This window comes from Lipophrys pholis, assembly GCF_963383615.2.
Source record: "Lipophrys pholis genome assembly, chromosome: 1".
Taxonomy (NCBI): domain Eukaryota; kingdom Metazoa; phylum Chordata; class Actinopteri; order Blenniiformes; family Blenniidae; genus Lipophrys; species Lipophrys pholis.
Window position 1 is genome coordinate 2,631,322 of NC_137635.1, and position 13,187 is coordinate 2,644,508.

At 42.1% G+C, this 13,187-nt stretch overlaps 1 protein-coding gene across 1 annotated transcript in view; it reads right to left on the bottom strand.

The window, feature by feature from the left end:
- LOC308107131 (testican-2) overlaps positions 1 to 11,169 on the bottom strand; it is a 40,769-nt gene extending 29,600 nt beyond the window's left edge. The window contains exon 1 of the mRNA XM_080459268.1: positions 10,839 to 11,169. Coding sequence (XP_080315394.1) covers positions 10,839 to 11,024 — 186 coding nt within the window. The 5' untranslated portion in view covers positions 11,025 to 11,169. The remainder of the gene's footprint in view (positions 1 to 10,838) is intronic.
- Positions 11,170 to 13,187: the final 2,018 nt, after the last annotated feature.

Sequence of the window (13,187 nt, forward strand, 5' to 3'; positions counted from 1 at the left end):
AATGGACCAAACAGGTGAGAATAAGACTCATTAAAGGGAGTTTCTGTTTCAATACAAAGTCTTTGATGAAAGTATGACCACAGACTGAACAGACCAGACTCAGTATGACATGGACATCTGATTTCCTGATTCTGTGCTGACCCTTTTTTTTATATATATATATTATATATTTCATGATGCAATTGATCTTACATGTGCAATTAGCAAGAAAACTTGAACGTTGTAAAAGGCCTGTCAAATGATTCTTGTCTTAAAACTTGTCATTTGTTTACATCTTTTGATCCAGTATAGTAAAATGGTAGTGTGTCTTTTATTACTGTTTTAGGCCTTCAATGCGGTTGAAACTTTGTTCCTAACAAATACACGGTTATCTTGTGTTTATGTTTTTGTTTTCTGAACTGCAGTGCTCGGCTGGTATATGATGGTGCCAAGAGTGCAAAATTTTTGATTTTTGATTATGGTATTTAGGACATTTTTGTCATGAGTTGACAAAATAACTCACAATTGTATTCACTTTAAGTACAACATAATCATTCAAGTAAACTAAAAAATGTTTGGTAAAAGTATATATTTGACCTCTTTTTACTCAAGTAAAAATAAAACAGCGGAGCTTCTGAAATGTCTTCCAACCTCAAGATTCAACCTGGAACTAAACATTTTCCTATGTCGTGATGAGACGATGCCCTGGCTGGACGTCATATAAAACTCTATTCAATTGAACTATCGCCATCATCTGCTCTGATCTTTTCACTGTAACTCTGAACTTTCTTCCATAGACTTGGAAATGAGACAACTTAGTTTTAAGATCCCAGAGGTAGAAGATACTTGTGATGAAATCTCGGAAGTAACCGTTTCAATATTCAAGTAAAGTTCAAGTAATGAAAAAAGCTCCGATCCTCTGTGAAGTCCAGAGTTTGTGGTAAAGTACCAGAGACAGGAGAGGAAAGTGAGAAGAGGTACATAAACGCAATGTTTGTTTTTTTTATCATAACATTAAAATACAAATACTACTAGAGTAATCTGTAGAGGCCAAAAAAACAAAACAATTTTTTTGTAATACTGAGCAGCTGAGCAATCATTTGAGTGGGCTGCGGTGCATAGTCAGCATGTGAGCTCAGCAAATGTCCAAACATTATTATTACAATATAATTCCACCATCATCAATCCTCACCCATGATTATCATTTCATTATCCCAAATGTTAACTACTGCGCCTGCTGTTTAAGTTAATTCGAGTCCACTGCCTCATTCATTGAAGCTACTGGGCTCTTTTACAGTCGTCTTAACGCAAGTTTGGGAAGCGGCAGCCTTGGCTTGAAAGAAGATAATGACGATAACCATCACAGTTGAAATGCCGCAGGGAGTTCGCACGAGACGACGCACAGAGGTAGCTGCGTTAAATATGCTAGCTGGCTGATTACATTTAATTCCCCCCGTCTGCCATGGCAGTGAGAACAAATTGGGTTGTTGTGGCTGCTGATAATGCTAATCTCCCGCAGTAGCGGTGGGATATTACAGTAAAACAGAGAGGCGCATTGAGATGTCACGTTACGGCGGTAGGAAGGACTACATCACCCAGAAATGAGATTTTTCTGTTGGGCGCTTTCAAGTGAGAAAAAAAAGAAGAAGAAAAAAAAGTTATTAGCGTTTTAGCTCCGCATGCTATCCCTGCTATACGCTTTGCTTGATTAAGGTCATTTCAATATGACTTTGTGGTGTGTATCCATTACCCTGCCAACTCGCCAAATTAACAGCCTCTGTCTCTCTCCCACGCTAAAACACACACACACACACACACAAACAAATATATCCACCGCATGCCACACATACCGAATAAAGCTTGTACACAGACAAGACCACAGTCCTTCCCAAGCATGTCCTTGACACCTCCCTGTATGTCTGACAGGACCGAGAGGAAGCTAAGCTCTCCCCGCTCGTCCACATGCAGCTCTGCGACCGCCGGGACCGACTTGTCCAACGTGAATATCAAACACAGAGCAGACAGCCAAAGGGGGGGGGGGGGGGGGGGGGGGATTCTCCATGGGCAGGAGCGTGTCCTCAAAGTTTGTGCGGCTCGTTGGCCTAATTGTACAGTACTTGCCTTGCTGCTTCGACCCTGTGTGATTTGTGGCCTAAAGCGAAGAATCCATCAATGCCAGGTTGAACCCGAGCGCCTCGTTTTATTACGCCTATTGTTACAACGCATAGGGCGAAACTGTTGCGTCTGCTAAGTCCGTGTGTTAAATGCAGCACGGCTCAAGACGATTCAGAATAATGGAAGAGGCTCCCAGCACACATCCGTCAAGAATAGAAACACGCTTGAGGCACACCTGAATATGTCCAGGATGGAATTTCACTGGAGCTTCAATCTACAATATTTCCACAGGGTTGATATTTTCACTGCAATGTTTGTGGGCTTTTTTTTTTTTTCCAGATTTAATCATTTCCACTGAAATAACAAGTCCCATAAATACTAGGGTGCACTATCAGCAGGTGAAGCCTCTTCCACAGTGTTTACCCCGCCAAGGGTAAACTGAATCTTCCGCCGGCGTGTTGGTGAACGATAACAATAAAGGTCACGGCAGATAAACAGATAGGGGATGTCACCGTCACCGAGTGGCAGAGGAATTTCCGGGCAATGCAAACACACACGGGTGGCAATTTCATCCTCAAGTTGCATATGTGTCTGCACTGACATGTGAGACATTTTTGAGATGCTGAGAAAATAAAGTTCGGAGTAAAGAGTGACTGGTGGTACTCCAGACACGAAGAAACTTTGTAATAGAGATACACAATGAGTGCATTTTCAGAATTCTACTAGAATCAAGCTCTAATTATTGCTCTTAATTTGATGATAAAAAAAAGACAGGTTGGTTGTTTCCTTATGCATTTTTTTGTCTCATGTACAGTATGTTGCTCACACTATAAATTCAGAATCAAATCATTATGAGTCAACATGAGCCTATAGGTGTAAATACGTCAGTTTAGAGCTAAAATAAATCGCTAAGTATCTCAAAGATTATCTGAACAACACTTATACAGGGTTCTTGTTATACAAAAAGTTTTTAAATGTGTGTAGCTCTGAAGTTGTCAAACAGAAATTTGCATATGTCAAAAAGAAGCACACACAGACTCTCGACTCGGAGCAGATGGGAGACTACACCATTCGTTTCTGCCTTTCTATGTTTTTGAAGGCGGCTGAGTTCAATATTGTTTGGGAACAACTGACTTATATTTCACAAGGAACTCATTTGCACCTTTTCTACATCTTATTTAAACCGTCCCCTGAATATTTGCTATATTAAAACCCTTTTTCAGCAAAGCAGTGATCGCGGCTCCCAGGAAGGAGATGTAGAGGTCAGCTGTCAAGTCACCAATATTGCCTCGCATGAACCATCTCTATAACTATTTCATGGACTGGATGAACAGACATTTATGAGTTCCACAAGGATGAAGCTTCCAGCCTTAAATGATCCGAAGACTTTTCCTCCAGCCATATCATGGGATGGAAAATTGCAGTTTTGAGTCGAGCATCTCTACAGAATGGATTTTCATGACATTCATAAGCATTCGTGTGCCCCTTTAATCACTTTTATGCAAATTTTTAATTATTATTATGTGCAGATTTTTCATTCTTAATGTCGAAAACTATACATTTGTATATTTGTGCATCTGGAGAAATGATGCTGTAAACAATAAAAATGGATTCCTTTTTTTTAAAAATTTGTTTTCATTTTCAACTGACAGAGAGCAGGGTATTCACTGAATATCTGGATCATCAGTTAAACCTCTGGGTGTGCCAGCATGCCAGCCACGGGTGAAGACAAACACACGTGGAGTGGCGGCGTTTATCGCTCTGCCTGCAGCAAGGCATGGAGGAGCTTCACCAGTGCAGAGACAACTCTCCGGCAGATGCCACTATAAATAATGCATGAACAATAGAGCCAGAAGAAGAAACCTTGAAACGGCTAATTATTCAGCCCGACATTTCAGCAACTCGCAGAGAAGTTAACGGCTAAAAAAGATGGAGTTCAGGCCGCAGTTGCTGCCGGAATGTGTGCGCGAGCAGCACAGCCAGACTCCATTATGAAAACACATTGAACTACTTGTACTGTCCGATCGCAACAAGTAGCTTCCACATATTCCGCCGGTGGTTGAACGAGTGGAGGGGTTTTGTCTGTTGGAACGCTCTGTGGACCGAGGCGACATGCTGTTGGAACACCTATTCTGAGCAGGTGTTGAGCTTCTTCTTCTTTTTTTTTTGACAAGCATGAATTGCCATCTCGCGAGAAGAGCGTCTCTGCACCAAACACAAAGCCGTCTTTCCACTCAATTAAGTGTCACCCACGCTTGTGTTAGGAAGCCAACAGGATCTCCTTTCCGCTCCCTTTTCCACTGTGAATCGTATCTGAGCAGCCACAAACACTCGCAGCAAATCTCCCCCGACATTCACCTCCAGTGGAGAACACCTCCATGCATGGTAATGACAGGAGAACAAGAGCCCATCTCTTCCCACCACTTCTGCCATTTTGATCTCATTAGTGTGCAACAAGCACAATATCACAGATAGTTGGTTTGATGGGTCGATTCCCACATTTCCACTGGAGGACATACAGATTTCTATTAGTTCACTCGACTGTTATAGAGACTCTCATCTTAATTTTCAATCCATGCTTCACTATTCGCCTTTAACAGGAAATAGGCCTCATTATCATATTTTCCACAACTGCATACTGTCGCTTTACTCTAATTTTTCATATCCATAATTACGCTGGTTGTTAGCACTGGAGCATGACTCCTATGGGAGCCTAATAAAAGGCTGAGGTTGATGACAGGAGCAGGAAAGGAAAAAAAAAAAAAAAAACAGCTGGCAGAGTGTTTTCGAAAGAGCTCATTGTCAGGAGGCTAAAGTGTCATGTTTGTTGTCGATGTGCAGGAAAACATACTGAACTCTGGCCTCGTATTTATCGAAGACCACTCAGACCAAAGCTGCACTCGTGGACAGCGACAAAGCCGTGGATTCACCTCATTCACAACAGCATGCAATAAATAACTGTAACCTAAGTGTGAATGATGCCTTATGTTGCATATGAAAGCTCAATTAGTGGTGTTCATGTCCAGCGCTTTTAGGTAGGGCCCCCCTTAGTGAGACAGGAGCCCTCCTTAAAACGTGATTTGTCTCTAAAATATAGGTCAAATGCTGTTTTTGCCTATGCATTTCCTTTTAGTTTTTTGTCTGTTTTCAATTTTGTCATGATCATGTGTAAAACTGGACTATTTTTTATCTATTTTTATTTGTGCATGAGGGTGAATCTTCACTCTTTCACGTTAATAAAGTTGCCAGCCTGCATGCAATTCTTGTTCTCACCATTGAAGTGTGGGGGGCGCTCATCTTAAATGTCACTTTAAATCAGACAGCCGCTCAATTTCAACCAGGGAAACCTCGTAAATTTTGGATTTCCTAAGAAAAATAAGCTAAAGAACTCTGAGAAGCAGCAACAGGAAGCTGATCCAGGTCTGTGGAGGCTTCTGTCTGAAGATAATGTCGATAAACTGCATTATTAATATTGACCACTGTGTTGTATATGATGGTGCTGAGGACTGGATCTCTTGTAGTCTGGAATATTTTTTTTTCCTAATTCTGATGGTCATGCATGTTTCGTGTCAATTATTGCTTCGTTGATGCGCATGAAGTCACACTTTTTCATTTTTTCATTGACGTTCATATGACTTCCTGACAAGATCTCCATGCAATGTCCAGGAAATTCAAACAAAAACTTTAGTTGTAGCTTTTTGTGACCCTGAAGCCACAATTGGACACCAGTTTTGGCTCAGTGAGGTAGACAAGTAGGCTTATATGCTTTTTGAGTCATCGCCCTAAGGCAAGTGCCATGGCTCCTCAATTCGCGCAAGCATTGTTCGATTGCGCAGCACTAATGGTTAGGGTTAGGGTTAGGGTTGGGGTTATGGTTAGGGTTAGGGTTAGGGTTATGGTTAGGGTTATTGGTTAGGGCTAGGAAACAAATGATGGATCTTTGTGCAAATAACGGAAACATGTTTGCCTCGCGCAAATCACCCAAAAGCACTTTACATTCACAAAACATGACAGGGAGTCCAGTGGAATAATGTTAGATAATGCCAGGGACACGCTGGTTAACAACCTGTCAGTGAGATCGAAGTAGATCAATATGAAGGCCAATAGAATGTACTTTGAGAGATGCTACATCAAATTGTGCTGTTTGTAGACAAGAGAAGTGCATATTCATTCGTGTGATTGTTTTTCACTTTTAAAATTGACAAATCGTTGAAGCGTGAGATTAATTTGGTATTGAATATACAGTATACCAAACGAATATACAAATAACTAAGAAATACTATGATAGTATGCGCGGCAGCTCTGAAGCTACACGTTTTCCTCTCATTTATGCAGACATTCCTCTTGTGAATATTAAATATGTAGATTTAAGCACACTGGGAGGCTTGGGTGAAAATTTAAGGACCCATTCACTGTTATCTAATTATTGCACTTATCACAGTCCTAAATCAAATCAATTCCTCGACACCAATAAGGCTAATGATCACTAGTATTTCTGCCTCGCTGTGCTAATCTCCACAACCAAAAAGAAGCGTGGAGCCATTTACCTGAGAAGATGTCGCAGTTTTTCCCCCTCGTTAAAACCAGCGGCTGCCAAAAGAGCAGGTGCGAACCTTAAAACGCTGCTCTGTGGTTGGCTGAAAGGAAGCGCGGCTCCTTAATGAGGTCCCTCTCTGCGCTGCTCAGAGAGATGGGAGAAGCTGGCCGGGAATGAACAGCACAGTATTGTTCACATGCGCGGTGGCCTGAACCCCCCCACTGAGCAGATCCATCCCAACGCAGCAGAATGCAAAGTGGCGCTCGTGCTGCAACGAATATATACACATCAAGAACACTGGGTTTATTGCATCCAAGACGAGTTGCATTTTGTGTGTGTGTGTGTGTGAGTGGGTTCTGTGATTCTGTGACAGTTTCCATTGTGAGATCCGATGTCTTGACATTTGCGGCGTGTCATGATTACAACTTCAACCTTGATGTCTGTCATAATGGAGCTTGTATAACACCGTGTAACCTGCTGTGGATTATCCGGACACCTCCTGCCTCTGCAGCTGTTGGTTGCATTGTTCTTCCTTTCAGGGTTTGCTCATTAAGTCTCCTTCGCCGGATAATCATGTGTACACTGGTCCAATTCTTGACGCCGGCAGATCGATCAAATCCCCACCGCTTTGTTTGAGAAGCCTACATACGGACATTTCTTATTTCAAACCCCCGGTTTGGTTTTATTTAGATGCGGCGTGAATATTCCGATTTGCTGTTTTTCACACCTCCTGTTTGCCAAGACTGCAAGTAAACAAATACAACCCCTTCACATTTTCAGATGGCGTATTTCACTGCCCGTCTCAGCGGATAACCATCAAATTTGAGCAAAATCGAGCCAACTGGCCTTCATGCTGCATCCTCTCTTGGTTCAGCCTTCGTCTTGATTTCCAGACGTGGTGCTTGTAAAGACCTGCGTGAGAACCCAGGAGTGAGCAGGAGCACAATCCTGCTCACGCTGGTACAATTGCATCTAAGCAAATCACAACATGGAACAATCATACAGCGGGAATTCTCTTTAAGCACAGCAAAGTGCTGATGTGTAACAGAGAAAAGTGCCCAAAACCACAAATGAAAGGTATTAAATGACAAAAGAAGGGAACCTGACAAAATAAATACGACTCAAATCTATCTAATGCTTGCTTTATCTGACTTCGGCTCGCAGGAAGCTGGAGCTGATTCCAACAGGTTGGCGGCAAAAAGAGGAACAACCACCCAGTTGAGGGTATTCAGTGGGTTGCCACTTATCAAGCAGGTCTGTGGATTTCTGCAGGAATACCTGGAGAAAGCCCCATGCACAGGGAGAACATGCAGATTCCACTCAAATCGTGTTCATTCATTTATTTATGGTTTTACAAATCTGATTCACAGCATATGAGAGTTTTAATTTTGCTATAAAGACGTATTAATCCATGAGGATCAAGCCAGGAAAAAAGGGCAGAATGTTTTTGAAAACAATAAGCTGATCAATCAATCAGCTCAAGGAATCAAGACAATTCATTTGAACATTTACATCCATTCACTAGGAAGACACTTCAAGTATCTGCTTAAACGCTGTTTTAGATCCCTCTGAATTTTGCAGATTTACATTAAAATGTCACAGGCTTATTGTCCTATTTCTCTGCTGGTTTATTGCGCAATGAGCAAAGCGGTGCCTCCAGTACCATATTACAGTATAACAGCTCCTGTAACCCTGCAACACTTCGGTTTGAAACTCAGACTCAAGATGCAACTAAATCCAAATCCACTGACAAACGCATCTTGTCATTTAGGGTGACATGCTGCCAAAAGCCACACTAGTCCAGTTTTTCAACCCCCCCCCCCCCCCCCCCCCCCCCCCTCCATTAAACAAGCACTGATCTGATCAGGTGGGGGGTGGGGGGGTGGGATGGGTCTTTTCTGGACGTCAGAAAAGATGAGACTCCAATTTGCATGACAGTGCAAGTTTGAGATTCAATTACAAAATTCTCTGCGGGGTCCGGAGGCTGTCGGACACGTTCCCGGTCGAAGGCGCAGGAACTTCTGTCTGGCTGACGCTGATAAGACCATCAGTCGGAGGTGATATTTCTCAGCAGTGAGATCAAACTATAGTCCGGTTGTCAAGGCTTGGATCTGAGCGTTGCTAACCCACTCCACCTCAGAGAGCTCAGGCTTCCTGATTCATGTCCTGTGTTGCCTTTCAGCAGGAGAGAGCCGTCAAGATGTGGCACACCCGGCGATACGGCCTCCTGACACCAACTACCCACACAATGCTCACAGAACTCCATTGATGTGTTCTAAACTCCATCATCCATTTGCGTGATTAAAGGTGGATTTATAATTATAAGCGCCTCGGAGTTTAGAGACGCCGTTTAACAAGCCCAACAAACAGCAGCCATGAAGATGATCGTGTAATCAACACTTTTGTACAACAGTTTTTTTGTTTGTTTTTTTCCCTCACCATTATAATGTTTAATGAGAGCTCATTAAAAACACTGTGCAAACTTGAGCTGGCTGATTACTCATGCATTGGACAGTCCTCTTTCTATCAATGCTACTAGGTCACATCCTTTTAGCACCACTTCCTGACCTAATATTCAACGTCCTGAATTATGGGTTCTCTCGAACTTAAATAGAAATAACTGCGGATATTCTTGTAAGAGGAGCGTGCTAACCTCTACATCACTGTCCGGCAATGTTTTCATATCGCCACAGAAAACCTTTCTAATATTCTGTATGCAGGCACCCGGGATACTGAGACATTTTTTCCCCTCTGACAACTTTCCACTTGACAATCTTATCGTCTTCTAAGATAGATTTGTCTTGTAGCCAGCTGAATCAAGAAATATGCAAAGTACATGTTGCGATACTCCACAGACACTCACATACAACAATACACATTAGTAACAGCATGGCATAAAACCTGGGGTGCATCCAACCATCATCATTGTCCCGCTTCTCAAATAAAGCAGGCTTTCCATCATTACCCACAAACATTAGATGGAAGACTGACTGATCCCGAGCAGCTAAATAAATGACACGAGAGACACATTTCTCACCATGTAAGACCTGTTCGGGTTGGCGCTCGTGCCAAGAAGGCTGTTGCTGTAATCGCTGTGTTTATTTCAGTTTTCAGGAAACAGTGGGCACCGTTGCAAAATAATGCACACGATTGCCTGCTGCAATTGGATTTACAGGTATTTTCGCCACAGTGATGAGGGGCTCTCATTGATCATGTACATGATTTGTAGGATTTATACATAAGTGGTGACACTTTCAGATTCATTCTTTGTCACACACCTGTAAGTCAGATTGAGGATTGATTGGTTGAAATGAATGCACTTTTTACCATTTCCATAGAATGGTGATGTTTGTTTTTTCATAATTTACTGACACGACAATAAAAAAAAAACAACTTTCCAGCTTATGTTAATGAAAAGCATTGTTTCTGAAGTGACTGTGTTACAGCATTCACGCTTGAAAATATAGTTGTCAATTATTTAGTTTTCAGCTGAGTAATTGAATAATCTCAGCTCTAATGACGATATAACTAAATTTAGATGAGCAGATGATTCATCTTGTGAATTTATTGTCCATCCCAAGTGAGTGGTCCTACTGGCATTGCTAGAGAATAAACAAAGCTGCCTACACACAAGAAAAAAATCAGTCTGGACAAAGGAAGCACATGCAAATAGAAACAGTTTGCACTTCATCTGTAACATTAGTGATTCATTGATTCGGTGTGTGGGGTTTATATATATATATATATATATATATATATATATATATATATATATATATATATATATATATATATATATACCCTACTGATGATGTGTTGTTGCAATAGTAATCCTACATTATATATATATATATATATATATATATAATGTCCAGAAACGCCTCTTCAATAACCCCTATATTTTATGCGCAATATGCCACACAAAGTGACAAGTGCAATGTTTTAATTACAGCCACTTCAGTTAAATGAATGAAATAATACTATGGGAATAGAGAAACCGCTCACTTTGCAAACAAATGTAAGGAAACAAAACAAACATAAAACTATTCACACACGTTTTTATTTTGGATTAAATCTTCTATTTGAGAAGGTATTGGTGCACTTGATGTTGAGAGTTCATCGTCAACCTCGGAAAGCCTCACGAGTGCCGCGCGGATCAAGGTGCGACCGCGCGCGCGTCAGAAACCACCGCCGCACTATAAAACACGCCACTCACGTCTCTGAAGCGGTTCCAGTGCTTGATCTTCCGGCTGTACTGGGAGATGGTTGACAGCCATTGCTCATCCTCCATGAAATTCCCGGCTTTCCCCGCCTCTTTGCCACTTTTCACGTCCACCTGGAGCGAGACGCCCGCCAGCAGACACAGGCAAGCCGCGACCCTCACGTGCACCATGTTGCTCGGGCAGTTTGGTCTCTGGATGTAGTGTCCTTCCTCTTCCTCCTCTTCCTCCTGCTGCTGCTGCTGCTTCTGTCCTTCAGCCAATGATCCACATACAACACTGCTGCTGCTGCTGCTGCTGCTGCTGCTGCCTCAACACTCCGAATGGAAATGTGTGTGTGTGTGTGTGTGTGAGAGAGAGTGAGTGAGAGAGAGAGAGAGAGAGAGAGAGAGAGAGAGAGAGAGAGAGATCAGATCCTGCACTAATCATTTATTTCTGCTTACTTGATTTCATGATTTCAGATGCTTTTCTATTTTGCAACCCCCCCCCCCCCCCCCCCCCCCCCACACACACACACACACACACACACTGCGAAAATGAATCACACAAGTAGAACAGATGTTTGTTATTGAGCCGATGATCAATCCCATTTTATTCATTTAAACTTTCTGGAAAAGTGCCTTTTTCATATTAATGGAATATTTACGCCAATAAAGCTCAATTGAGCCGTAATAGCTGAAGCAGAGTGAGTCATCTTAAGAGGCAAGCAGATTAAAACTGCTGTTGTAAGGAAGTAGTGCCCAAACTATGATCCCCCCCCCCCCCAGGAGCTTACAGGCAAGCCAATAAAGGCTCAATTTACCATGAAATCAACTAATTTAAGTCGTAATTTCTTTATTAGCAAGAACTTAGAGATGATGTGTGAGGGTCTCTTCTGTATTCATTTCATATTGATTATTATTGTGTATTAATTCATGTATTTACGGGCGTATTCTCCCGTAACTTATGTGTTGTGTTTTTACTTATTTACTTGATTACGTTCATGAAAATCATGATTTTCTTTTTACTTTTGTCCTTCCTCTGGTTTATCTCCACCCCTAATAGCGTTTCCTCAGTTTTTATTCTTCTTTCATCCATGATTACACAGTTTTGGCGTGGTTTCTTCTGATCAGGAGGACAGTTTGTTTCCTAAAGCCTGCACATCACTTTTAAATGCAGCAACAATGCCTGAAATGGTGTGTTTCGGAGGAGATATTGTGGCCAGGAGAGCGGCTCTCTTCCATTTTCAGCTGAGATAAGTAGCTGCTGGCTGTACAATCAATCTAAAAACACAAAAGAGGACAGGTCATACAAGTCCAACACTTCACACAAAGAGAAACAAACCACCACACACGACTACAGCTAGAGGCAGTTTAAAGAAGCTACAGCAGCTGGAGAAACCAAACACATGAACAGGAAGATCAGGTCAATTTTGAGCCTCTCCGGCGGAGTTTGCATAAGGTATCTTCCTTTCTTTCTTTCTTTCTTTCTTTCTTTCTTTCTTTCTTTCTTTCTTTCTTTCTTTCTTTCGGAGCGGTGGGAATGGTATGGACGAGCTGGAACCAGCAGTTGGTGGGAGTGCAATTTCACGGATGCCAACTGCCAGAGAAGAATAAGGGAAACAGTCATCAGGGACGAAAAAAGCTGCTAATAAGAGAGAGAGAGAGAGAAAGAGTCATCGGGGACGACAAGAGCAGCGGGAAACAATGTAGATAGGTAATGCAACTTTATGGATGCAAACTGCAATTAAACCCATGAAACCAAAAGAAGAAGATCATGCAAATGTGGATCAAGGTGCGTGTGTGTGTGCGCACACACACACACACGCACACACACACACACACACACACACACACATAAGGTAGTGCAATGCACAGGTTTACCACTCAATGGCAGGTGGAGCAAACATGCTATACGGAGGAATTTGCCTTGTTTTTACAGGTGTGTCCTCCGACAGTCCAAAAACATGTGTTGAGGTAAATCGGTCCCTCTAATTTTCCTGTGGATTATCGGAGATGCGTTCCAACGCCCCAGCAGGTTAGGATCATTGAAATACTCACATGATAAATCCACAAACATAAAGCTTGGGGATGCTCCCTTTTAACACGTGTGTCGATTTTTGAGGGGGAGAAAACAGCAAGTTGATTCGAATACAGTGAGGAAACACTTTGTTGTAAGAGCTAAAGAGGTGATTTCTTTTTAATGCTCCGGTACACATTTCACTGTAAATCACAATAGCAGATTCGATATTACACTTTGAAGCTACAGCTTTAAAACAGTGACTAACTGCAACTCACCAGGTCAAAAATGTGTGACGCGCTGCCTCTTCCTGCAGAGTCTGCATTACCTGCACATCA